Genomic DNA, 27,794 nt, shown 5'->3' with positions numbered 1-27,794 from the left:
TACCATAATTCTGCCAGGGACACCCCCACCACCTCCACACTTGCCCAGTTCTGAAGCATTCTGGATCTCTCCAGCTAAAGGAGCAGCAATGGCTTTCTGCTGCTGCTACACTCTTGTTTGCCTCACTACCTCCCATTTCATTTCTGAGCTCTTCTATCATCTGTACAACCAGTAGCCTCCAATAAATCCCTTCTCTCTGAAAGTCGAAAATGAATTTTGTATCCATAACTGGACCATGACTGTTACAGAAAGGAAGGTTGGGAGGGACAGAATGAGTCAGTTGTTTTCTTTTCTAGGTAACTATGGTTACTGTCATGATGGGTATAGAAGGAGGCAGGGGGAACAGAGAAAGAAAAGGAGCAAATATTTATTGAGCACTGTTGGTGAGTAAGTGTTCTATTATCATTTAACCTTTGCATGTGAAGAAACTGAAACATAGAGAGGTTAGGTGTTTACCAAGATCATATTGCTAAGACAAGGTTGAACAAGAATTTGAACTTAGAACTGATTCCACACTTTCTCCAAACGTACTCAGTAAGTGTACTTGCTGGAGTACCCTTCCTCCCTAGAAAGCATTAAGGTTATATTCAATAACAGTTCTTGATGGGGGAGGAGTGTTTTTTTTGACTACATTTTTTATTACTTTTATAAGGTACAAGTGTCAAATAACTCAAAATCTGAGTTACTGCCGTGGTCATACCACACTTACCTGAAGTTTGCTATTACTTGGCACAAAAACTAAAGTTTTACATCTTTCACATTCTTCCTCAAGCTCCACATTCAATAAAGTGCCAAATCGTATTGAAATCAACTTTCTAAGTCCCTCCCAAATCTACCATAATTTATTCATTCAATATTGGATTGCCATATGCCACAGTAGGGGGATACAAAGATGAACTAGATGAGTCAAAGGAGATACTGTCTGACTCTTTATATGCTCCTTTCCATCAAGTTCTTTCTCACCTGGATCAGAACAGTAGTATCTTTATTGTTTGGGTCGTATTTCTCTTCTTTCCCAACCATCTTGCTTATGCCCCTAGAATGAATTTTATTAAACTGAAATACTAGGTCACTTGGGCTTCCCAGGTGGTGCCAGTGGTAAATAACCCACCTGCCAACACAGAGACATGAGAGATGGGTTCGATCTCTGGGTCAGGAAGACCTCCTGGAGGAGAGCATGGCAACTCACTCCAGTATTCTTGGCTGGAGAATCCCATGGACAGAGGAGCCTGGCAGGCTACAGTCCATAAGGTTTCACAGAGTTGGACATAACTGAAGCGACTTAGACACATGCACATACTAGGTCACTTGCTTCCTTAAAGTCTTAGAGGAATTACACGTAGCTTTTGATGCAGCCTTGTGATGGCACATGGGGTACATCAGGTCTGTTTCTTCCAGCCTTTACCTATGATACTTACCCATTTCTCGTATGAACTCTTTCACCCTTGGGCATCTATACACGTTATCCCCACTGCTTATAATACCCTTCCCCATCTCATACCTTTATACAACCCTCATTCATCTTTCAAAATCCAATAAAAAAAGAATTTCCTTCTCTGAAATCTATTCTCCGAGTCCACCCTACGCCTACGCCTGATGCTCCATGATTCCTGTTCTTGGTTCCCACGGCACCAGTGCATACTTTCATCATCATATCACAGCACTTATCAGACTGCCAGGTAAACGCACTGTCTCCTCCACTCTGCTGTGACTTCCTCGAGGGCAGGGAGAGGCTTGGGCTCACTTGGCATCTCCAATGCCAGGCTGAGGATTTGGCAGACAGCAGATCCTCAGTAGCACAGTGGTAAAGACGCCACCTGCCAGTGCAGCAGAGGAGAGAGATGAGGGTTCAATCCCTGGTCAGGAAGATCCCCCTGGAGTAGGAAATGGCGACCCACTCCAGTCTTCTGGCCTGAAAAAGTCCAAGGACAGAGGAGCCTGGCAAGTTACATTTCATGGGGTCGCAAAGAGTCAGACATGACTGAGTGACGGAACACGCAGAGATTCTCAGTACATACAAGAATGGAGACGTACACAATTTTGAAACGGTGAATATACAATCTAACTGTATAAAATTCAAAATGAAAGCACACTTTTTACTGTTTGAAACTCCTATTTTTATATCTCTGCTCACAGATAATAATAGATTCTACTTTTCCACACCCAGTTATTAGTGTAATTATCCAGTTTTCTTCAGCTATTACTATTTTCTTCAGCTATTACCATTTAACAAAGTCTGAAGTTGTACACCTGGTCAGAGAACTCCAGTCAGCAGGAGTTAATCTAGTAACTGTGAAATATCCATAAACAGTTCTCTAGATTTGACATTTATTAATGAAGTATGTAAGGTGCAGTTTGTAAGAATATTAGAAAAATTTTGGTAATTTTTCTCTGTTTAGTGCATCATCTCTGCACTATTCTGTAGAGGAGCCCTGTGCAAATAGAGCTTAATACATCGGAGAGTGCTGCTTTTCTCAGGACAATATCTTCCTTATAGTAGGATTACAACTGAACAAAAAAGTATTTGCACTTTATACAGGTCACTGTAAGTTCAAAGTAAACAGGATGAGCAGCTTCGTACACCTGTCAGAGATCCCACTGGAAAAGAAAAGCATCTCAGATTTACCTCTTGGATAATTTGATAGTTTAAAGATGGGCTTAAAACCATAGATCAGCACTCATACCATCCCTCAACCTCCATGCACCAGAAGGAAAATAAAATTACTTATTTAAAAAGTACTTCTCACTTCTGGTGGCAATAGAAGTGTTTATGATGGTTTGAACTGAGCTATACATTTAGGTCGGAGAAGGCAATGGCACCCCACTCCAGTACTCTTGCCTGGAAAATCCCATGGATAGAGGAGCCTGGTGGGCTGCAGTCCATGGGGTCGTGAAGAGTCGGACATGACTGAGCGACTTCACTTTCACTTTTCACTTTCATGCACTGGAGGAGGAAATGGCAACCCACTCCAGTGTTCTTGCCTGGAGAATCCCAGGGACAGGGGAGCCTGGTGGGCTGCCGTCTCTGGGGCTCCACAGAGTCGGACACGACTGAAGCAACTCAGCAGCAGCAGCAGCAGCATACGTTTAGGTGGTGCAAATATTCAAGAGTTTTGCCCATATTAAGATAAACTTCTGGCACTTCCTGGTGGCCCAGTGGTTAAGATTACACCTTGCGATGCAGGGGACACAGATTTGACCCCTGGTTGGGCAACTAAGATCCCACGTGCCACAGAGCAACTAAACCTGTGTGCCACAACTACTGAGCCCGTGGCATAACTAGAGAGTCCGTGCACCACAGTGAAAGATCCCTCGTGACACAACGAGGATCCTGCACGCTGCAACTAAGACCAGACACAGCCAAATAAATAAATACATTTTTTTGAAAAAAAGATAAAACTTCCTTAAACTATTGACCCTTAATAACAGAGGTCTATTTATACAAGATTACGCTAGCCTTCAACCCCAAGCTAAACAAGTTTTGGGGAAATACTTCAGAGAGAAATTGCTTTTGCATAATAGGAGGCCTTTATTTTGGTTGTGATAAGAGTGGTATTTTTGTTATACTCTTCTGAAGCCAGATCTACTCAGAGAGTATATGACTTCATTTCAGGTATTAAATAAAGATTGACTTCCTAGAAACTATTACTGCGATAATTAAAGTTCTTTCTAGCCTGCTTCTACTCTCAATGTCATGCCAAAGGGTGCCAAGAATCCATGATCAAAGAATGCAGTGATGCGGTGGTGGTGCCACACCAAAGACAGGAGACCACTGGTTCTGCTTTTTCATACTCTTTATTGCCAACAGTTTAAAATGGTCAACATAAAAAAAAAATTGATAATAAATACTGCTCTTTGGGCTGTAATAAATAAAAAGTTTATTAACAAGGAATGCACTTTTCCAGCCACAAGTGTCTTCAAAAATTAACAAAACAAAAAAAATATATATATGGCCATAGTTCACAGTTAAGCAGCCAAAAGCTGCTCCAATTATAGCCTTTAAACAACATGGGAGCATCCTCCCTTTCCCTCCCCTTCAGGAAGTATATTCACAGCTCCAAGTCCTCTGTCCGAAGCACTCTCCACAGAGAGAAGTTAAGAGTCAATGCACCTTTCTGCAAAATTGTCTGAAAAGCCTTTAGAAACAGGTACGTCAAGGAAAACTGCATTCGGGTTCATTCTCAGCTCGTCCAAAGTTCAGGACTGTGTACCTCAGACTGGTCTGGTTCCACCAGGTCCAGTGGGCCACAGAGAAATTGTTTTCGTACCACCACCTGTCCATCTTCTTCAACGTGCTGTAGATCATTCTAATGACTTCCATGTAGATCTCACAGTGGAAAAGAGGAGTCCCATAGGGTCCGTTCAAGAAATCTCCTAGTTACACCTCTGTAAGAGCATGTTCAGAGCGTATTCCATTCGATTTTTTAATTCTAACGAACAGCCAGACATCAGCAGAGTTGTCAGTCTAAAAGTTGTAGATATCCTGTCCTCATTGATGTAGGTGAGAAGGTATTCTTCATTTTGGCTACAGATGATTATTTTTGTATGATCATGGTAGAAATTCACCTTTAAAAAGTAGGCATAGATATTGAGCATCTCTAAATAGTCAAGATATGAAGAGTTTTCTCAATAATTGAACTGGCTATGTAAAAATCATTTCTTAGGACCTAAACATGCACTTTCTTAAAGGGTTCATTTACCTGAAAGGTGCCATCATTGAAGAGCATCATTAAGGCCTTATCAGATTTTAGCCACTGAAGGAGGTAGAGCCGAGGTCTTCGAACATCAGTAACACTAGGCAGGTCTCCACCCTGAGAGAGATTGGGAGGGTTAGTGCCTAGGAAGACTTCGCAATGTGTGCACTCAGTTCTTCTAGCAAACGCCTCTCAGCCATAAGCAAGGGCCAGAATGGCCTGGAGGTTCCTGGCCCACCACCCAGAGATCCTGAGTCATAGACAGGACGCAACATGAGATGCTGCACTTCTAAAAGCGTTGAGGCTGCACAGATGCTACTGCTCTGTGGACCACACTTCAAACATCACTTCTTGAAAGCCAGGGGACTTACATCCATGAGGTTCTCCTCCATGTAATGAGAGAAGTATTTCAGCACCGTCACTTGACTAATGAATTGTTCAGGGGCATCTGTGGCTTGGAAAACAGAGCACTGGCCAAGCTCCGCATAATAGTGAACTGTTCTAAAGAACAGGGAGAAAAGAAACAGAAACAGGAAAAGTCAGTCACTGTTTTCCGATTTCCTTAGGGCAAAACTGAAGAACTGACAGGGCTTCCTTAGCTGGACACACTTACTTTTTGTCTGGAAGGAGGCTCATGTGAGCACCGTTGTTGAAAAGGACTCCTACGGTGTGGTCTGAGAGCTGGTACCCAAAGCCGTATTTATTAGAGTAGTCGACCCACTTGGTGACCCACTGAAAGGAAGTGCTCAGTTGCTCTTTGGGGATGCAGTCAGCTTCTGGCATGTTTTCGAGACATCCTCGAAGGACTCTTGCCACCGTGTCTGCGACACTTCCCATGGTACTGTCCTCAAGGCCTAAAACGTCAGAGAAAGTTATAAAATCATTAACAACAAAACCTCAGGCTATGGTAAGTGCTAGGTCTCCCTCCACTAATTCTAAGGATGGAAGACTCAAAATTGCTCCAATCCTCTAAGTTGCTTCTTCTATATTAAATCAGGCCAAAAACCAAGCTGACTTCAGCTGCTCAGTGTTGAACACTGGCGTTTAGAGTGTCACTGTTTAAAATGTGATTGACAACTTACATTCACTGCTACTGCTGCAGCTGCCAAGAGTTCCTCTGACTATCATCCGAATAGCATCTCCAATCTGCTGCTTGTTTTCCACTGCGGGTGTTCCAGATCTGGCAACTGTAGTGGTAGGTGGCTGGAGTTCCTAGAAGAGAGAGGAGCCAGATGACAGTCAAGCATTTAAAATTCAACTAAAGTTGAGAATTCTAGTTTAAGATGAGATTATAGCAATTACTAGGAAAGCTTATCACAAAGCAATGGACACAAGCCCAGTAAAAGATATTTCTGATAACTCAACTGCATGCATTGTTAAACTAAGAGATAAAATCTTTCATTTTAAAGGCTTGGGGAAAAAAAACTTAAGTAAATATATCATGATCCAAGTGATAATTAACAAAGAATGGAAATGATATAAAGTGTTTGTAACTACTTTATTCTTCTCTAGCATACCTCATCTGTCCTGTGTTTGCTGGGTTGCTGAGTTATCGAAGTCTTTTTCAAATCATGCCTAAGCTTGTAAATTTCTTCATCTTCTTTAGATACTTTATCTGTAAATCAAGAAAAAGGATTATGAGCATTATTCTATCCAAACAAGATAGAAACAGAGCAAGTCATATTTCCTCCTTTTGCATTAATAACCAACTTAAGAGCATTCAAGGCAAAACCAACAGTTTTATCTTTGCCATCAACTGCAATTATCCAAGAAGCACACTTTAATGCATCTGAAACAAAACTATCAACTACAGTTTGCAATTTAGATTTATTATGCTACCAAAAGTTCAACAGTTTACTAACATAGGGGCCAAATTATGTTAATATGAAAGCCTCTTTCAACTAACTTATCAACTTCATACATATTGTATTGGATACAGAAAAAGTCTTATAACTTACTATGTGTGTCAATATATCTTGCTTTGTCTTTTTTGCCACCAAAAAGAGCAGCAGCTGCCTTCTTAAAGAAATTCTTAGCTGGGCTTGACAAGTGGAAATCTGGAACTGTGTGACAACAGCTAGAAGAGAGTCTATCTGGAGTGAAGCCCTGTGAAACGTAAGAAAAGTCTTTCAGTAACCTGCTGGGAAATTAGGATCAAGAGCATGTAATAAAAAGATGCAAAAAAAAAAAAAAATCCACCAACCTGCAAAAAGAAATCATGTCGAATGATGTCATCCAAACTGGGACGATCTTCTGGATTTTTGGACAACATGCTAGCTATTAAGTGCTTAGCAGGAGCCAGCAATGAAGAGGGCATTGTATACCTTGCTTCTCTTATACATCTGTAAGTTTCTTTCAGATTTGTAGTTTCAAATGGAGGTCTTCCTAGTAACATTGTATACCTGTATACAAGGAAACACTTCTTTAGGAACCATCATAAAGCAATTCTTTTCCAGTGCTAAAATCTACATCTAAATTTGATTTTTTATTATCTTGGTGCGTTTACTTACATTACACAGCCTAAGGCCCAAATGTCTGATTCACAGCCGTGTCCTTGTTTGTTGAGGACTTCAGGAGAAAGATAATTTGGGGTACCACATATTGTCCTGGGAAAACAAAATACAAAGATTTCACTAGGAACTCTCCTCTTGTTTAAATTTAGTTCTCTGGGTAAGCTATGCTGAATTTCTATTTGGAAACATTTGACTTTTGGCATATGAACAATTGACATTTCACCAAGTGACTTGGTAATTTTTTTTTAATGCATGTACAATTGTTTTCAGCCGCATGACAAAGTGCTTTAAGCCAACTGAGACCAGGTACAAGAGGACATTTTTATACATTTCAGGCAAATAAAAGATTTGTTTCATAATCAACTTATGGCCAAAGATACTCTGCCAAGGCCATAGTGGCACTGAGTAAGTGTTTCCTTCAATTAACATTGTAGCAGTTTACAGATTTTAATATCAACTAACCTCTGAAACATTAATTGGAAGATAAAAAGGGCATGTTTGATCTCCACAAAACCCTAGTTAACATGTATCCTTCTGACTCTTACCTTCTCCTGTGTTCCAAGGGTTCCAGCCTGGCTGCCAAACCAAAGTCCCCAACTTTTAGTTCCATGGCTTCATTAATAAAAAAGTTCCCTGGATGACAAAAAAAAAAGTCTGAATTCTCTTGAAAAAATATTCTAACCAAGTACACACACATCTATCCACTGGAGAGGCAGGCAGCCAGCTGCTTAATAGGCGAGCCATCATTCAGAAGCAACACTGCACTGGCTAGATCCCAACTAAGAACATTACGTAAGAAAAGGGAGTGAGAGCGTGCACCTCTGACACGAAAGTCGGGGTTTGGAGTGAAAGGCTCACCTAGTTTGAGATCTCTATGCAAGATTTCTTGTTCATGAAGGTACTTTAGTCCAGACACGATCTGCCTGAGGTAATATCGGACTTCTGGCTCTGTCAACACCTTCCTTGCTTTCAAGATATGAGCCATGGACTGGGAGGAGGAGAAAGAAAAAAGAGAATCTGTCAAACAAAGTTGCCAGCATCAGTAGTTTCCTTATGCAGGATGAGCAATGAAAGGTAATGCTGCCATATTATAATTATGTCCACAATCAAATTCCCAGATAAAGCGCTATTTGAATGCCAGGTCAGTGTGCGGGAAGTACATGCACAGATGAGTGAAGACTTACCCTTCTACTGCAATATTCCAAAAGAATGTAAATGTTTTCTTTGTCCTCGAAGTAGTGGTAAAACTGCACGACGTGCTTGTGATGGAGAATTCTGTGAAGCTCTATTTCTTTGTCAATCTAAAAGGAAAAGCAAGATCAGTCTTATTAGCTTCCTTCACCTCTGCAAAGCCAGCTGCTTACACATGCAGAAGACATGTTCGTAACAGGGAAGGGCCATCTCTGCACACAAAGAAAATATTTTACTCAACAGTCATACACACCTTTTCCCTTTGATGAGGTTTGGCTACTCTGCTGTGAGGAATAATTTTTGCAGCGTAGACTTTGTTGTTAGTCAAATCTGTCATCTCGTAGCATTTTGCAAAGCCACCCTGAAAGGAAACAAAGCCGAGAGGGAATTGAGTATGGCAGGAACATGGACGGCAGATTTTTTTTAAAAAATAAACGAGAAAGATAAGCAAAAATATGAGGAAGGGTGGACAGAGGGACGCGGTCTACTTTTTAAAAAGCTCCTTCACGAAGGGAAAGCACTCCTAACAACAGTTAAGTGAAAACGGTGCCCCTTCTCCTTTTACAAAGAGGAGCTTTACGGAGCGGAGCTGGGGGTCGGGGAGATGAGAAATAGGGTCTGAAGAGACGTGTCAAGAAAATTCTCTGGGGTGGGGGTGGGGAGGCATCTGGAGGGCTAGGTCAGGTGTAGAAAACCCTCGATTCTGGCCTCAAGATCAATGTCTTTGGGCTCGTTGGGGAGGCAGACAGAGCTGCCGGCAGGGATGGAGAACGCGACCCCCGCACTACCAGCGCACAAAAGCCAAAGGAGGGCAGGTGAGCACCCCCACGCCGTGCCGGGATCCGACTACGGAGACCTCGAGAAACGGCGGGGGAGCGGGGACTCCGGGTCCGGCCCGGCCCGGGGGAATGGGGTGGAGAGTGGGGGAAACGCCCGGGCAGACCTCCCTCCCGCCTGGCAGCTGGGCGCCCGCCGCTCGTCACCTTTCCCAGCACTTTGCCGCGGCAGTAGCGCTTCCCCGTCGTGGGGTCGACGATAATCCGCGAGATCTCGGCCCCCGAGTGCGAGTGGTGGTGATGATGGTGGGGGGCCGCCGGCTGCACCTGCGCCGGGGGCTGCGGCGGCTGCGGCTCCTCGGGGGGCGGCTGCGGCCGCTTCTTTTTCGAGTCCCCGCCGCAAGCCTTGCCCAGCGCCTGCTCGCACATCTTGGTGCTGGCGGCCGGCTGGTAGGTGATAGTCCGTAAGAGCTCCATGGTCGCCTCGTCGCCTAACACTACCGGCCACCACCTCCGAGGCGCGGACACACGACCGAGCCGGCCTCTGCCCTCGAGCTCCTCCCCGCCGCCAACCTCCCGCGCCCGACGCCTCGGTCCACTTGTGCGAGTGTGAACGCCGGGCGAAGTCTTATATATGGGTTGAGAAGGGGGCGGAGAATCGAAACGGAACGTGACGTCACGGGCGACGCCCCGCCCACCGGCCTCCAGAGCGCGCGGGGCCAGGCGAGAGGTCGCTAAGGGCCGATGGGTTTCCGCTTGCAAGCCGGGTGCGAAAGCGGGCGGTCTGGCCGCGGGGGAGCGCTCCCCGCCATGAGGAGGCGGACACAGGCGTCTGGCCGTCCTCGTGACCAGCACCCCGTTCTTGGAATGTTCCGAACTTCTAGGTTTGAAGTAGAAACCCGGGGGCCGACGCCTCGGCCCCGCCCCGTGGCCCGCGGCGCTGCGGTCATCGCAGGTTCCCTCTCCCGCAAAGCCCTTGCGGACCGCCCCGCAACCTGACGCCTCCGGTGTCATGGGGTGACTGTGGCCAGAGTCCACTGCACAGGCACGTGAGGCTTCCCCCGGACCACCTGGGAGACCGGGCTGCCGCGGACCCCGCGCTTTTACCCTACCAATTCCTGTCTAGAGGGTCCCTCCGAGGAGGCCGTGCCCCTGAAAGGCAGGGATTCCCGGAGCAGGGTCTTCCGAGCTCCCCGCTGCTTCTGAACGAGGCAGACTTCGGCTCAGGCCGGTCGGCTGACCATGGCCAAGTCGCACTTAGTGCTCATCACCCTAGATCAAGCCTTTATCTGAAGTCAGGCTCTTAACCTTGGAGAGGGAAGCAGTTGCCCGGGAAAGGTTTAGCCTTCAGGATGCCCGAAGACTGGGAGCAAAGGCGCCATCTCGTGGAATGTGCCAGAAGCGCAATTAGCGGTTGGAGTAGGCCGCGGTATGGGCTTTCTTTGACAATAAGTGGTGTAATCCGGCTCCTGGTGCTGATTATGGTTTTACAATCGAAATCATCTATCTCTTCTTCCGAAGGGGTTATGCGGACTGCGTCGTTTAAATGGCTCATTAAGCCACGAGGCTGCTCTGGTGCTGAGAGAGGCAGTCTTAGGCCTTCCAAATGGAGAGAATTGGAGCATGAGGGAGGAACATAGCGTAGTGAGTTAAAACATGGCTTAGTTCCCTGTTTGCAGATTTTACAGTTAAGATTTGCTAACCTAGGAACATCATTCTTTCTTGCTGTAATGACGATAGTATTTTTATGTGCAGTGCACCATATTTAGTGTTTTCAAATGCCTTATTTAATTCTCCATCCGTTTTAAGTAGAAAATACTGTTATTCCCATTTTACAGATGACGAATGTGGGGTTTAAAGAATTTAAGTAACTTCTTATATAGTCTCTCTATAAATATTTAGTAGATCATCCAAGTTATGTTAATGAGCAGTAGGCAAATTTTTAAATCTAAGATAAGATATATTTCACAATATTTCAATAGTAATTTCCAGTTCTATATAGAACATCAGGTTAATAACCCCCTGGAAAGTATTTAGAAAAGGGTTGGCTCAAGTCCAGATACCATCAAGGAGTATTCTTGCCTGGGAAATCCTTTGGATAGAGGAGCCTGCTGGGCTATACAGTTCTTGGGGTCGCAAAAGAGTTAGCAACAGGACTTAGCAACTAAAGCAACGACAACAATGCCTGTTATCAGTGACTTAGGAATGCATGGTTTCAAAGACTCTGTCTCAAGTACTTCCCGGTAATGTAGAAAAGAGTGCCATTGGCATTACAAAGCAGAAAGAGAAAGTCTTCTGTGACTCTTCCTTTTTGATTCTGTAAACAGGGCAAGCCCAGGCATGTTTCTTATAAAGTAAAAGTGAACTTTACCCCCAAATTGTCAGGGCTGGAATAAGGGGTGGACCTAGAGGTAGACATGAAGACTTACGTAATCTTCCTCTTTAAAGTTAAACCTAGGGGTGACCTTTGACCCCCAGATTTAGGCAGAGTTGTTTACTAGCCTGTAGTAGGCTTGCTGGTTTAGCAATTACTACCTAAATTTCCAGAGCTAATTTTACACCACGTCTATTTTATCTGCTGATAATGAACTTTTAAATCTAATTTGTTTATGACTTTCTATGATAAAAGGACTGTGAAGAATAGTCATGATATTTTTATTATTATTTCCATTCTTTGATTATCATATATTATTGTATATCTCTTTACCAAATTTACTTAAGCATTTGATGCACTGTTGAACATGCCATAGGAAATTCAGGTCTATCCTCCAAAACATTTGAGCACTTACTAAAATACTAACATGTGTATGTGTTATGGAGTCTTCTGTCCAATTATGAAAAATCTGATTTTTTTTTTGGTTTCTAGTGCCATCATGTGGACAGAACTAAAATTTTTAGTAGAGCAGAAAAGGAAATAAATGTACTTTCAAATGGAGATAAATCTTTAATTAAAAGATATTTTCCTGTAGTTCTCTAGATTTAATGTAAAGCAGTAACCTAATATTATTTTTAGTGAAACTTGACACACTGATTGCAAATTTTATATGAAACTGTAAGTGATCAAAAAGAGCAAAGTAACTTTACAGAAAAATTAGGAGAAGGAAGGTCTTTCCTCTGCCAGTCATCAAGACTGTAAGTTATTAATTTGCTCTATTAAGTTAGAGCAATGAAGAAAGTTTGGTCCTCTCACAGGGATAGACTAACAAGTGAAATAGTTTAAAGAGCCTAGAAATAAAGGCACATGTATATAGAATTGTATATGAGCCTGGAAATAGATGCACAACTATATAGAATTGTGGTATATGAGCCTAGACATAGATGCGTGTGTATGGAGTGTTGTAGTATATGGCAGAGGAAGCATGATAGGTTAGTGAGGAAAGGAGACTATCCAATAAATGGAAGTAGAAAATTGACTTTTCCATATTAAAAAAAAAAATGAAGTCTGTATCTTACACTGTATTAGTTTTCTAGGGCTGCCTTGACAGAATGCCACAGTCTGAATGCTCAATTTACAGAAATTTGCTTTCTCTCTCTGGAGGCTAGAAGTCCAGGATCAAGGTATTCCTCCTGGGGCCTCTCTCTTTGACTTGGCAGTTGGCTGCCTTATCTTCTTGTCTTCATGTGATCATTCCTTTATGAGCGAGCATCCCTGGTGTCCCCTTGTAAGTCCAAATTTCCTGTTACAAGGACAGCAGTTAGACTGGATTGTGCTGTGCTGTGCTTAGTCGCTCTGTCATGTCTAACTCTTTGTGACCCCATGGACTGTAGCCCGCCAGGCTCCTCTGTCCATGGGAATTCTCCAGGCAAGAGTACTGGAGTTGATTGCCATGCCCTCCTCCAGGGGATCTTCCCAATTCAGGGATGGAACCCAGGTCTCCCTTGCAGGCAGATTCTTTACATTCTGAGCCATCAGGGAAGCCCAAGAATACTGGAGTGGGTAACCTATCCTTTCTCCAGGGGAATTTAGGGCCCACCCGAATGGCATTGTTTAACCTTAATCACCTCTTTAAGGCCTTATCTCTAAATACAGTCACATTCTGAGGTACTGGGGGGCTAGGGATTTGATACATGAATTTTGAGGGGAAACAATTTTTAGCCCATAACACACACAAGGTACAAAAAAAATCTACTTCAGATGGAATAAAGACTTAAAGATTAAGAACAAAGCAAAACATCAGTAGGAAACAATAGGCAACCGATGTTCAGAGCATAGGGTGGGGAAAGTTTTTTTTTATTGAGAGAGAGTTGTAGAGTTGACATGTAATACCCTGGTGGCTCAGTGGTAAAAAAATTCACCTGCTAATGCAGGAGACATGGGTTTAGTCCCTGGGTCGGGAAGATCCCCTGGAGAAGGGAATGGCACCCACTCCAGTATTCTTGCCTGGAGAATTCCATAGGCAGAGGACCCTGGCGGGCTACAGTCCATGAGGTCTCAAAAGAGTCAGACATGACTTAGCTATTAAATAACAAACTACTAGTTTTACGTGTATAATGTTATGATTTGATATCTAATATAGGTATATGTAGATATTAATAGAGGCTTCCCAGTTGGCTCAGTGGTAAAGAATCCACCTGCCAATGAAGGAGAGACAAGTTTGATCCCTGGGTCGGGAAGCTCCCCTGGGGGAGGAAATGACAACCAACTCCAGTATTCTTGCCTGGAAAATTCCACGGGCAGAGGAACCGGGTGGGCTACGGTTCATGGGGTCACAAAAGAGTTGGACACAACTGAGTGACTGAGCACACACATACACACACACACACACACACATAGATATATATGGTGAAACAGCTAACACAATTTGTATCACCACACATAGTTACAATATTTTTTCCTTGTGTTGTTACTGAGTCTGAGATAAGGAGGCTCTGATCACCACAGGCATGCTCAATCATTCAGTGAGCTCTGCTCAATGCAGGACTACAGGCCAACAAATCCAAGAGACGAGGTGTTCAGGCAGAGAATACAACTTTATTTGGAAATCTGGCTAACTGAGAAGATGGCAGACTAATGTCTCGAAATAGCCATCTTGTTGAGGTCTGGATGCCAGGTTCTGTTATAGAACCACAGAGAGAAGCTGTGAGGAACTAAAGTCAAAAGGCAAAGAGGGAGAGGAAATGAAAAAGTTAAAAGGGCCGTCAGTGTTGGAAAACATCTCCAGAAATGGCCAGCATCAGGGAAAAGAAAGAAGTGTTAGTCACTCAGTCATGTCCAACTCTTTGTGACCCCATGGGCTATGGACCCCAGGGACTGTACCCCTCTAGGCTCCTCTGTCCATGGAATTCTCCAGGTAAGAATACTGGAGTGCATAGCTATTCCCTTCTCCAGGGGATCTTCCTGACCTAGGGGTCACACCCAAGTCTTCTGCACTGTGGGCAGATTCTTTATCCTCTGAGTCACCAAGGAAGCATCAGGGAAGGGGTGTGTTAATCTCTTCTTTCTTGCAGCCATTCACAGGTGAACAGGGTCAGATTATCTCTCTCTGAGCTGAACAGAGGCTCTTTAGTTTAACAGTCAGGCATAGAAGCAGGGTCTTCTGAGGTAGGCCATTATGTATGATTATAATAACAACATCAATGAAAAACAAGTCAAAGAAACATTTCCAACATGGAGTCAGAGTTGGTTCTTCTCTGCAACTGTATGATAGTAAATTTTAAGACCTACTCTCTCAACAGGGCTTCCCTGATGGCTCAGCAATAAAAAATTCGCCTCCAGTGCAGGAGACGCAAGAGATGCTGGTTCAATCCCTGGGTCAGGAAGATCCCCTGGAGGAGGAAATGGCAACCCGCTCCTATATTCTTGCTGGGAAAATCTCATGGACCAGAGGAGGTCACAAAGAGTCTGAATATATGATACCATATAGTTAACTCAGGTCTTCCCTGGTGGCTCAGTGGTCAAGAATCTGTCAGCCAATTCAGGAGACATGGGTTCAATCCTTGGGTAGGGAAGATCCCCTGGAGAAGGAAATGGCAACCCACTCTAGTATTCTTGCCTGGGAAATCCCATGGGCAGAGGAGTCTGGTGGACTAGAGTCCATGAAGTTGCAAAGAGACAAGACACAACTTAGCAACTACACAGCAGCAACAGAGTGTTAACTAGAGTCAGCAGGCTTTACATCCCCAGGACTTACTTATTTCATAATAGGGAGTTTGTGCCCTTTGGACCTCCTTTACCCATGTTGCCTGCCTTCCCTGCCTTCTGTTAACCACTGAGCTGTTCTCTTTGAGCTCTGAATATGAGTTCAATTTTATTTTTAAATTTCACATATAAATGAGAATATTCATTGTCTTTCTCTCTTTTATTCATTTAACATAAATAGCTCAAGGTCCATCCATCTTATTGTAAATGGCAGGACTTCCTTCTGTTGTATGGCTAAATCATATTCCATTATGTGTGTGTGTATCTAATATTTTCTTTACCCATTCATCCATTAATGGAGTTTTGTTTCTATACCTTGATTGCCTTTAAAAATGCTGCAGTGAACTTGGGAATATTGTTATTTCTTCAAGATTATGATTTCATTTCCTTTGATTATATACCCAGAAATGGGCCTGCTGGGTCATATGGTAATCCTATTTTTAATTTTTTGAGGCATCTCCATTTTGTTTTCCATAGTGCTTGTACTGATTTATATTCCCACCAATATTGTATAAGGGTTCCCTTTTCTCCACATCCACCCCGACACTTGCTCTTTCTTATCTCCTTAATGATCACCATTCTAAAGAGGTGTGAGATGAAATCTCATTGTGGTTTGGATCTGTCTTTCCTTGATGATGAATGATGTTGAGCATCTTTTCATTTACTTACTGGCCTTTTGTAGGTCTTCTTTGGAAATATCCATTCAAGTCTTCTGCCCATTTTTTTAAATTGAAACATACTTGATTTACAATGTTGTATTAGTTTTTAGTATAAAGCAAAGTGATCGGATATATATGTGTGTGTATATACATTCTTTTTCATATTATTTTCCACTGTGCTTTACTAGAGGATACTGAATATAGTTCCCTGTGCTGTATGGTAGAACCTTGTTGTTTATCTATTTTGTATATGGTAGTTTGTATCTCCTCACCCCAAACTCCTGATTTATTCCCCCCTCCCACCCATTTCCCCTTTGTTGTTTCCCAGTCTCTTAAGTCATGTCCAACTCTCTGTGACCCCATAGCCTGCAGCATGTCAGGCTTCCCTGTAAATTTGTTTTCTATGTCTGTATGTTTCTGTTTTGTATATGTTTCTTTGTATCGTATGTTAGATTCCACATATATGTGATATCATATGATATTTGTCTTTGACTTATTTTACTTCATGATAATCCCTAGGTCCATCTGTGTTGCTACAGATGGCATTATTTCCCTCTTTTTTGTTGCTGAGTAGGATTCCATCATGGACCTGTGCCACATCCTTTTTATTTATCATCTCTCTATGGACTTTTAGGTTGCTCCCATGTCTTGGCTATTGTCAGTAATACCACTGTGAACATTGGGTTGCATGTATCTGTTCAAATTAGATTTCTCCAGATATATGCCCAGGAATGGGATTGCTGGATCATATATGTTCTACCCATTTTTAATCAGATTACTTACCTCTTTACAGTGGAGGTAAAGAGGTAAGTAAGTAACTCCTTATTAGATACCTGATTTGAAAATATTTTCTCTCATTATGTAGGTTTTCTTTTCATTTTGTGGATGATTTCCTTTGTTGTGCAAACACTTTCTTTGATGTAGTTCCCCTTGTCTATTTCTCTCTTGTATTGCCTTTTGCTGTCAAATCCAAGATATCGTAGCCAAGACTAATGTAAAGGACTTTATCCCATGTTTTCTTCTAGTTTTGTGGTTTCAAATAGTTAATCTATTTTGAGTTGACTTTTGTGTGTGGCATAAAGATAATGGTCCAGTTTCATTCTTTTGATGTGACTATCTAGATTTCCCAGCACCATTTATTGAAGAGACTATCCTTTATATATGTCCAAAAATATATTATGGGAAAAGAACTGTCTGTTCAATAAAGGCAAAGATTTTTCAATGTGCAAATCCCATTAACCATATAACAAGAAATTGATAAATTTGGCTAAATTAAAATTAAGAAATTTGATCATCAAAAGACACTTTAAACTAAAAAGACAAGCTATAAGTTGGTAGAAAGATTTGTATACATATAACTAAAAGAAATAGAAAGGACTCCTACATATTGGCAAGAAAAATGACCCAATATACATAAAAATAAGTAAACGATATAAAGTATTTAATAGAAAAGGAGCTACTTATAGCCAATAAATAAGGTGAGTTTCTCAAAGTCAGTAATAATTAGGGAAAGATAAATCAAGACCATTTAAGCTCATTCAACAGGAAAAGGTTAGGAAACCTAAACATATCAAGTGTTGGAAAAAAAGTAGATGAGCAATTTGTATGTACAATTTTGCTAAGAGTGTGAGTTGATCATTCTTACACCCTACAACCCATCAAGAGATATACTTGCACATATGTACCAGGAGACACATATACAAGCAGTCTCATGGCAGTGCTTTCAGTGATTGAAAAAAGAAAAAAACCCACATAGACCAAATGCCCATAAGATAGAAGAAGGGGTAAATAAATAGTGGTGGTTGTTCAGTCACTCGGTCATGTTCGACTCTTTGCGATCCCATGAATTGCAGCATGCCAGACTTCCCTGTCCTTCACTGTCTCCCAGGGTTTGCTCAAACTCATGTCCATTGAGTCAGTGATGCTGCCCAACCATCTCATCCTCTGTTGCCTCCTTCTCCTCTTGCCTCAGTCTTTCCCAGCATCAGGGTCTTTTCCAGTGAGTTGGCTCTTCCCATCAGGTTACCAGAGTATTGGAGTTTCAGCTTCAGCACCAGTCCTTCCAATGAAAAGGATTGAGAAAAGAAAAAAAAAAAAACCCATATAAACCAAATGCCCATAAGATAGGAGAAGGGATAAATAAATGGTGGTATGTATACATAATGGGATATTATATGAAAATCAATGAATTAACATATCTACATCAGTATGAATAAATCTTAATGTTTACTTTTTTAAAATGCAAATTAAAGATTATTCTTTTATAAAATGCAAGAACTAAATCTATTTTGTTTATAGATACATTTTTATTAATTTAAAGCACTATTTAAAAAAACACGGAAATGACAAACGGTACATTTAGGACAATAGTTATTTTACCTTGTGTGAGTGAGGCCAGGGATATAATAGAAGGAAAGAACATGCACGTCTGTACTGTCAGTGATCAGTTCCTGGATTGGATTATGGGAACACTCAAACAAGACGTGTGCCTGGAGAGACCAATGATATGTCATGAGCCAAGGACTATGGTTAGTCCAGTCGTGAGTACCTTAAATCCAGGTTTTAAAAAAAGAAGTACACAGTTCTGACCAGTATAATGACCAGTATAATGAGGGAAGTGAAACAATAAGAAGAACATTTTTATATATGTGTGCATTGCTAGGAGGCTGCAGGGGCTCGGCTGGCCATGTTACATCACTGAAACAGCCTGGGCACCGAGGAAGGTGAAAAGAGCCAGACCTCATTTTACGTTCATCACAATAGATCTACTTGGTTGGATATTTAAATTTAAGTTCCAATTCTTTGAAAAAGAACTTAATGAACATTAAAAGGTTAATTTTAGGATTTAAATATATAAATATGTTAAATATCTTTTATGTTAAGTTTGACACACTAGCATTTTGTAAGTGAATGAAACTCTATGGCAAATCCTGCCAGTAATCTTTGATGAAGATTTATATTATGCATTTGTCACAATAGTTGACCAAACTTTTATTCCTTCTTCTGTCTGTTTACCTGTCTACCTAACCATCTGTTTCCTGGACTTGATAATAACAGTGTTTAGGAGCAACTCTCCTTTCCCTTCATTCACTGTTCAACAAACTGAAATTACTGATTTCTATAGTGGATTTAGATCTCCCTCTACTGGTACAAAAAGATAATGCCAATCAATGCTCTAGGTTGCTTAAATGCTACTGTTCTTAGTCATACTCACCATTCCATTGCCTTATGTAGCATCAGCATAAAAAGCAAGCTCACTTTTGAATCTATCTTAAAGGACACAGCTATTTTCTGAAGTCAAATTATCTAAATTTTTATAAATAAAAAACTATTATGAGCATATAGTACAAAAACAAGGTAAAGATGTTTTATTAATACTTTTCCTCACTCTTATAAATAAATACCTTTTGTCTCATTGACATCTAAAATATTTTTTTTTTCAAGAACATCTTTCTCTCTTTGTGAATCCTTACAGGTTGCTTATCCTCTACACATGTACCTTCAAATTTCTTGTTCATTTAGGAGCTTTTTTCTTTTTTCTTTTTTTTTTTCCAGTTTTATAGAGAAATCTTTTTCTTCTTCTTCTTCCAGTTTCTTTTTTTCTTCTTCCAGTTTTACAGAGAAATAATCAACATATAATACTGTTTACATTTGGAGCTTCCAGAGTAACTCAGATGATAAAGAATCTGCATGTAATTAAACCCGGGTTTGATCCCTGGATTGGGAAGATCCCCTGGAGAAGCACATAGCAACCCACTCCAGTATTCTTGCCTGGAGAATCCCACGGAGAGAGGAGCCTGGTGGGCTACAGTCCATAGCATCACACAGAGTCAGACACAACTGAAGTGACTTAGCACACAGCACACACTTAAAAATTAATATATACCCCATAATAATTTGATGTACATATAACATGAAATTATTATTGCAGTAAGTTTAATGAACTTTTATCACCTCATATAGATACAAAATTTAAAAAATAGAAAAAAAGATTTTTCCTTATGTTAAGAACTCAGGATTTACTTGTTTGTTTTTTTCTCAAACTGTGAATTTTTATTTTGTATTGCTGCTGCTGCTAAGTTGCTTCAGTTGTGTCCAACTCTGTGCGACCCCATAGATGGCAGCCCACCAGGCTCCCCTGTCCCTGGGATTCTCCAGGCAAGAACACTGGAGTGGGTTGCCATTTCCTTCTCCAATGCACGAAAGTGAAAAGTAAAAGTGAAGTCACTCAGTCGTGTCTGACTCTTCGTGACCCCATGGGCCTCAGCCTACCAGGCTCCTCCGTCCATGGGATTTTCCAGGCAAGAGTACTGGAGTGGGGTGCCATTGCCTTCTCCGATTTTGTATTGGGGTATAGCCAATTAACAATCCTGTGGTAGTTTCAGATGAACAGCTAAGTGACTCAGCCATACATATACATGTATCCATTCTCCCCAAACCCGCCTCCCATCCAGGCTGAGCAGAGTTCCATGTGCTATATGATAGGTAGGTCCTTGTTGGTTATCCGTTTTAAATATAGCAATGTGTACATGACCTTCTCAAAGTCCCTAACTTACTCTTTTTAACAACTTTGTATATAACATATAACAGTAGTACATCTCATTCCTAGTACTTATTTATCTTATAACTGGAAGTTTGTACTTTTGATTGTCTTCATCCAGTTCCCCTTCCCCCCATCCGCTACCTCTGATAACCACAAATTTGAACTCTTTTTTTCCTATGAGTTTTTCGTTTATTTTTGAGGTATAATTGACCTTCAGTACTATGGCAGTATTGAGGTAACTCCTGAACGGCATAGTGACAGAGGGACCCATTTTACTAGACAAATTGTTAAGGAAGTTTGTAAAATTTGGCCAATTATGCAACATTTCCATTGTGCCTATCATCCCCCAGTCTTCTGGGTTAGTGGAGAGCACAAATGGAACAACTGAAACTCAGTGGATTAAAGTTGCTGCTGCTGCTGCTGCTGCAAAGTCGCTTCAGTTGTGTCCGACTCTGTGGGACCCCATAGACGGCAGCCCACCAGGCTCCCCCATCCCTGGGATTCTCCAGGCAAGAACACTGGAGTGGGTTGCCATTTCCTTCTCCAATTCATGCAAGTGAAAAGTGAAAGTGAAGTTGCTCAGTCGTGTCCGACTCTTAGTGACCCCATGGACTGCAGCCCACCAGGCTCCTCCGTCCATGGGATTTTCCAGGCAAGAGTACTGGAGTGGGGTGCCATTGCCTTCTCCGTGATTAAAGTTACAGATGCTTATTCCTTACCTTGGCCTAAGGCCTTTCCATTGGTTCTCTTCAACCTCAGATCTATTCCTTTGGCAAACATCATTTGTCTCTGAGATTATTACAGGGAGACCAGTGAGATTGGATGAAAGACTATGATCTTATATTACTTAAGGGATATATATTATTGTAAGGGTTTAATCAAATTGTTGACGAATTATTCTAAATTTTTTCTGAAGCTTATCACAGTTATCTATCCTCAAAGTCTCATGACTTACAACCAGGAGATTATGTATATTGGAAACTGCTGCTGCTGCTAAGGCGCTTCAGTCGTGTCCGACTCTGTGCGACCCCATAGACGGCAGCCCACCAGGCTCCCCCGTCCCTGGGATTCTCCAGGCAAGAACACTGGAGTGGGTTGCCATTTCCTTCTCCAATGCATGAAAGTGAAAAGTGAAAGTGAAGTCGCTCAGTCGTGTCTGACTCCTAAGGACCCCATGGACTGCAGCCTACCAGGCTCCTCCGTCCATGGAATTTTCCAGGCAAGAGTACTGGAGGGGGTGCCACTGCCTTCTCCAGTATATTGGAAAAGACATCATTTAAAGGACTCCCTCCAACCTAAATGGAAGGGCCCTTATCAGATTCTTTTGACTAGTTCATGCACAGCAAAACTGAAGGGAATTGACTCTTGGATTCCTGAAAGTAAAACTGTTAGTTGCTCAATTGTGTCTGACTCTCTGTGACCCCATGGATTGTAGCCCACCGGGCTCCTCTGTCATGGAATTCTCCAGGCAAGAACACTGGAGTAGGTTGGCATTCCCTTCTCTAAGAGATCTTCCTAACTGAGGGAACAAACCCAGGTCTCCTGCATTGCAGGCAGATTCTTTACCATCTGAGACAAGAGCTCCTGTACCAGCCTGGTCTATAGACAGAACTGCTGACCTCAAACTCACCTTAAAGCAGTGCTCTGATAATAAGGGAACAGCAACACCAGGACGAGACGATGGCTTCGGAAGTAAACAACTGTCCCAAGATGCTGGACCTGACCCGTGTGACTGTTCATAACATTTTCTTCGTTTCTTGAACTCTTACACAGGAATCAAGTGTTTTTCTATCATGAGCACAGTCTTTTGCAAATTTCAAAAATCAGTCAAATTGTTGGGTTTGTAGTCAGTTACCCGCATCTAATACTTCTCATTTACCCTGGAAAGTTTCTCTTCTCCAAGGCTCCGATTGAATGGCTCTTAGAAAGTTTATTTTAGAAGAAAGGAATTATAGTTCTGTCTGGGCTACTACTGATATCACTAGATGGAACCCACTCACTTGAGCAATCAAACATACTTATTGTGACTCTGGCCATAAATACGAATTTTTCCCTTAAGGTTACTCAAATTTAATCAGAGCAACAAGCAAAATTACAGTTTAAAACCATTATAACCTCTAGACTATTAGGAGGGACGCTTCCTCAGTTATGGGATGCATTTATCTGTCTAACACAAGTCTGTGGTTGTCTAAGCCTAAAAGGCTCCTCCACCATGCTGGGATCAATTAAATCATACCAAAGATAACTAGCCTAATAGCACTGGAAAATTAGACTGGGTGCCAATGGCACCCCACTCCAGTACTCTTGCCTGGAAAAACCCATGATTGGAGGAGCTTGGTAGGCTGCAGTCCATGGGATTGCGAAGACTTGGACACGACTGAGTGACTTCACTTTCACTTTTCCCTTTCATGCATTGGAGAAGGAAATGGCAACCCACTCCAGTGTTCTTGCCTGGAGAACCCCAGGGATGGCAGAGCCTGGTGGGCTGCTGTCTATGGGGTCACAAAGAGTTGGACACGACTGGAGTGACTTAGCAGCAGCCTTGTGAAAACTACCAACATACCATTTCCCTTAAAGACAGTGATTGATATGAAACAGATTTAGTCAGATGTCCAGAAATATACTGGCTGCCACCTAACAGGAATCAGTGGCTTTGTGGGTCCAGTGTATGGCCCTGGCTTCCACCAGGATGGCTAGGAAGGTGTACTTTAGGATTCCCTTGGGCTCAAGGCCAGTTACATACAAACTTAGATGTGCTTCCAGCAAATTTACCATCAATATGAGCCCGATGGACCAGGAGATCTGTATTTCACTGGTATTGTCACTTAGCAGCTGTTTTTGCACCTTTGGTAGGATTGGAAAATGTTATTTCTCACATTGAAGACTTAATAAAATTCACTCAAAGGGCATTAAGTGATAGCAGCCAGGCTATTGGCCTACTAAATTCTGAGGTCTCTCTGAGAAGAGCTGTCTTACAAAGTTGATTGGCCCTTGATAGTCTTACAGCATCTAAACGGGCATCTGTGCTGTAATTCAAACTGAATGTTGTGTTTACACACCAGGTGAATCATCCAATGTAAAATATTTAATGACTCACATGAAAAATCAGATTCCTTCCTTTAGATAACCCACTTCCTGGCCTTTGTGATGTTTTAGAAAGATGGTTTGGTTCTGAAAGCTCATGGCCTAAATCTCTGTTTGAAATTTTAATCAGGATATTAGCAGTATTACTTGTAATCTGTTTATTTTATAAGATTGTTGTCTTTTGTAGTGCATGATGTATAACCAGGCCTCCAGCCAAAATACTGATAGCTAAACGTCTTGAAGAAATAGGGCATATTTATTACATAGAATAATTATAATAGTGTGATTTTAAGTATGGGAAGAGGCAAGAAGAGAAGTATTTCCAGGATCCTATTAGGTTAGAACATAGAGGATCCAGAGAATTTTTTATTATTTATCAGTGGGCCTAATCCAGAAATTAACACCTGGAGTGATTTGTCGATGACCTTCTCCTGATCTGGGATCTAGGATGTGCCTTCCAGTGCCGTGGGACAAAAAAAAGGGTCATGAAATGTCTCCAAATTATGGTCACATTTATAACCATGGAGAGGGACTGTGAAATGAAAATATCTCCTGCCATATCAATAAACAAGAAATGTCACAGCCATCAGCGATTTCTGGCCTCCAAATGTGAATGAGAGCTCCCCAAACTGCAATCCACCAAATGCCTCCACCCCCACAGAGATTGCAGAGGTGCTTGGGTGGAGGGAATGCAAGAAGCAGCCATCTGGCACTCCTTCAGGTGAACAAGGAAACAGGATTTGGCCCCAGATATCTGAGATGCATATGAAAGGAATGAATTCAGTGAGCCCAAAGGCTTACATTTCCCACACATAGAATGCCAACTTCCTTATATCTGATCTTCGATGTTCAGACTGCCTGCTCCCTTTGTTGCAAACTTGTGTATAGCCTGACTCTGCCTCCCACCTCCTTAGAGCAGTTTTCTTAGAGGTACTGAAATGCTGTCTCCTGGGCTTGGAGTCCTAAACATTCCCACCAAATAAGATAACTCTACTTTCAGATCGTGGCTATATTTTTTAGTCAACAGAGCTATTATTACATGAACTCTTTCCTAAAACTCATTTGTCTGTCTGCAAATGCCCCATCTGCTTGTTCTCGTTTCCCAATTCCTCTCTCACAATTGCCCTTCTTCCAGTTTACAACAGGAGAGCACACCTCTCATCTGTGCACCCATACTTCCATGCCTCCACTCGTCTATCCAGAACTGTACTCTTGTGCATTTCCTCCAGCTGTAAATGGTATTGAACCAGGTTTAGTTGCTCGACACACTGAGATTTGTTGCAAATAATGGGTTTATTCATGAGGCAGCTAAATGAAAAGACAGGAGAACAAATCCCAGATTTGCCTCCCCAAAGGTAAGGGGATTGGGATATTTCCAGGATAGAGAGGCAGAGCAGTCTTAGGTGTGGGGAAAGGAGACTGGATGTAGGGGAAAGGTGAGGTAATCAGTGTTCTGTGCAGACGTATCTGAGTTACATGCTACTGCATGGGATGCATGAACAGAAAATGGTGGCGATAGCATGATCTGAGGGTGGAGGTTTGGCCCTCTGACATTGAAAGGTCATCTGTGGGACACTCATGCCGGCCCACTTGGAAGGTCAGTGGTCCCAACCAGCTTAACCAGCTCAGACTTGAACTAGACAAAAGATTACTCCACGTTCCTAACAAACAAGCAAGCATTGCCATAGTGACCCGTGTATCAGAAGTGTTGCTTATGGAAGGCAGATAAAGGAGTCTTGGGATATATTGTCTAGGCTACCTGAAGTTTGGAGAGTATACAACTTGCAGGAACAATCAAAGGGAGCTTAGTCAGTGAAGACAGGTGACAGGGCTATTGTTTATTAAGCAAGTTATAGTTTAAGGGATCTAACTGATGACTGACATCAGTGGCATAAACACCTCTGGAGCCCTGAGAATAAAGAGAACATTTGAGACTGCAGGGCTTCTACAAGAAGCGTCCTTCAAGTGGCAAACCTGTGGCAAGGCTCATGCCTCATCACTTCTTTTCGTTTCTATTTCCTTTTTTACTTCTTTCTTTCCCTTGCCGAAGATCTAGAATTTAGAAGCAGGATCGTTGACACAGAGATAGGTTTTAACACATTTATTTGAATTAGAACACGAAGTCAGTTTTCTGATGGATCGGTTTGGCAGTGAAGGCTGTGTTTGCCAATTAAATTATATAGTGAGAGTTTTCCATAAACTGAAGATGCAATGTGTAGTTTTGTCAAAAGTGTATTAAAGGCACGCATACAATATTCAATGTGTCACATATTCCTTCTGACCCTTAATCTTATGAAAACCTTTACATATCAACTTTAAAATGTGTGAGGTGGTACATAATTTTCACCGTTATTTTATTAGGGAAAGCTGAAACTCCAATACTTTGGCCACCTCATGCAAAGAGTTGACTCATTGGAAAAGACTCTGATGCTGGGAGGGATTGGGGGCAGGAGGAGAAGGGGACAACAGAGGATGAGATGGCTAGATGGCATCACCGACTCGGTGGACGTGAGTTTAAGTGAACGCCGGGAGTTGGTGATGGACAGGGAGGCCTGGTGTGCTGCGATTCATGGGGTCTCAAAGAGTCAGACATGACTGAGCGACTCAACTGACCTGAACTGAACAGGGACCAAAGCTTCTGCAGTCCTGTGAGTTAGAAGACCTGAGGAGACAGAAAAGGACCAGAAAAAGTCAGGGGCAAGGAAGAGAACCAGAAGAGAAGGCCGAAGAGACTGCAGTCCAGGAGGTAAGTATGATGGCAAAAAAGAGGGGTAATGAGAAGTGCTAAACACTGCAGAAGAGTCAAGGAGAATAGTCAGTTCAGCTGATATGGAATAATCAGCTTTAGCATCTTTCTTTCCAAAGAACACCCAGGGCTGATCTCCTTCAGAATGGACTGGTTGGATCTCCTTGCAGTCCAAGGGACTCTCAAGAGTCTTCTCCAACACCACAGTTCAAAAGCATCAATTCTTCAGCGCTCAGCTTTCTTCACAGTCCCACTCTCACATCCATACATGACCACTGGAAGAACCATAGCCTTGACTAAATGGACCTTTGTGGCAAAGTAATGTCTCTGCTTTTGAATATGCTATCTAGGTTGGTCATAACTTTCCTTCCAAGGAGTAAGCATCTTTTAATTTCATGGCTGAAATCACCATCTGCAGTGATTTTGGAGCCCCAAAAAATAAAATCTGACACTGTTTCCACTGTTTCCCCATCTATTTCCCATGAAGTGATGGGACCGGATGCCATAATCTTTGTTTTCTGAATGTTGAGCTTTAAGCCAACTTTTTCATTCTCCTCTTTCACTTTCATCAAGAGGCTTTTTAGTTCCTCTTCACTTTCTGCCATGAGGGTGGTGTCATCTGGATATCTGAGGTTATTGATATTTCTCCCGGCAATCTTGATTCCAGCTTGTGCTTCTTCCAGCCCAGCATTTCTCATGATGTACTCTGCATAGAAGTTAAATAAGCAGGGTGACAATATACAGCCTTGACGTACTCCTTTCCCTATTTGGAACCAGTGTGTTGTTCCATGTCCAGTTCTAACTGTTGCTTCCTGACCTGCATATAGGTTTCTCAAGAGGCAGATCAGGTGGTCTGGTATTCCGGTCTCTTTCAGAATTTTCCACAGTTTATTGTGATCCATACAGTCAAAGGCTTTGGGATAGTCAATAAAGCAGAAATAGATGTTTTCCTGGAACTCTCTTGTTTTTTCGATGATCCAGAGGATGTTGCCAATTTGATCTCTGGTTCCTCTGCCTTTTCTAAAACCAGCTTGAATATCTGGAAGTTCACAGTTCACGTATTGCTATAGCCTGGCTTGGAGAATTTTGAGCATTACTTTACTAGCGTGTGAGATGAATGCAATTGTGTGGTTTTGAGCATTCTTTGGCATTACCTTTCTTTGGGATTGGAATGAAAACTGACCTTTTCCAGTCCTGTGGCCACTGCTCAGTTTTCCAAATTTGCTGGCATACTGAGTGCAGCACTTTCACAGCATCAGCTTTCAGGATTTGAAAGAGCTCAACTGGAATTCCATCACCTCCACTAGCTTTGTTCGTAGTGATGCTTTCTAAGGCCCACTTGACTTCACATTCCAGGATGTCTGGCTCTAGGTCAGTGATCACACCATCGTGATTATCTTGGTCGTGAAGATCTTTTTTGTACAGTTCTTCTGTGTATTCTTTCCACCT

General features: G+C 42.2%; 1 protein-coding gene across 1 annotated transcript; it reads right to left on the bottom strand.

The window, feature by feature from the left end:
• Window positions 1-3,776: 3,776 nt before the first annotated feature.
• Window positions 3,777-9,783, bottom strand: PLK2 (polo like kinase 2). Its single transcript, XM_027520146.1, has 14 exons — window positions 9,382-9,783; window positions 8,652-8,759; window positions 8,392-8,508; window positions 8,066-8,195; window positions 7,753-7,840; window positions 7,205-7,300; window positions 6,898-7,096; window positions 6,653-6,800; window positions 6,212-6,309; window positions 5,777-5,906; window positions 5,308-5,548; window positions 5,066-5,195; window positions 4,701-4,811; window positions 3,777-4,566 (listed from the first exon to the last, which is right to left on the bottom strand). Exons 1-14 carry the CDS (start codon window positions 9,649-9,651, stop codon window positions 4,375-4,377), a joined length of 2,058 nt encoding a protein of 685 aa, XP_027375947.1. The 5' UTR covers window positions 9,652-9,783; the 3' UTR covers window positions 3,777-4,374.
• Window positions 9,784-27,794: the final 18,011 nt, after the last annotated feature.

Source organism: Bos indicus x Bos taurus, chromosome 20 (assembly GCF_003369695.1).
Source record: "Bos indicus x Bos taurus breed Angus x Brahman F1 hybrid chromosome 20, Bos_hybrid_MaternalHap_v2.0, whole genome shotgun sequence".
Lineage (NCBI taxonomy): Eukaryota > Metazoa > Chordata > Mammalia > Artiodactyla > Bovidae > Bos > Bos indicus x Bos taurus.
The sequence above is the reverse complement of the archived record's forward strand: the minus strand, read 5'-3'. Positions and strand labels throughout refer to the sequence as shown.

Bases quoted from the DNA above. Each gene is read 5' to 3' on its own strand.
- PLK2 (XM_027520146.1), bottom strand. From the start codon at position 9,651: ATGGAGCTCTTACGGACTATCACCTACCAGCCGGCCGCCAGCACCAAG. The intron at 5,549-5,776 runs GTAAGTTGTCAA...CTGACGTTTTAG, and splicing joins CTGCAGCAGTAGCAGTGAAT to GCCTTGAGGACAGTACCATG. The intron at 4,567-4,700 runs GTAAATGAACCC...TACTTTTTAAAG, and splicing joins TCAATGATGGCACCTTTCAG to GTGAATTTCTACCATGATCA.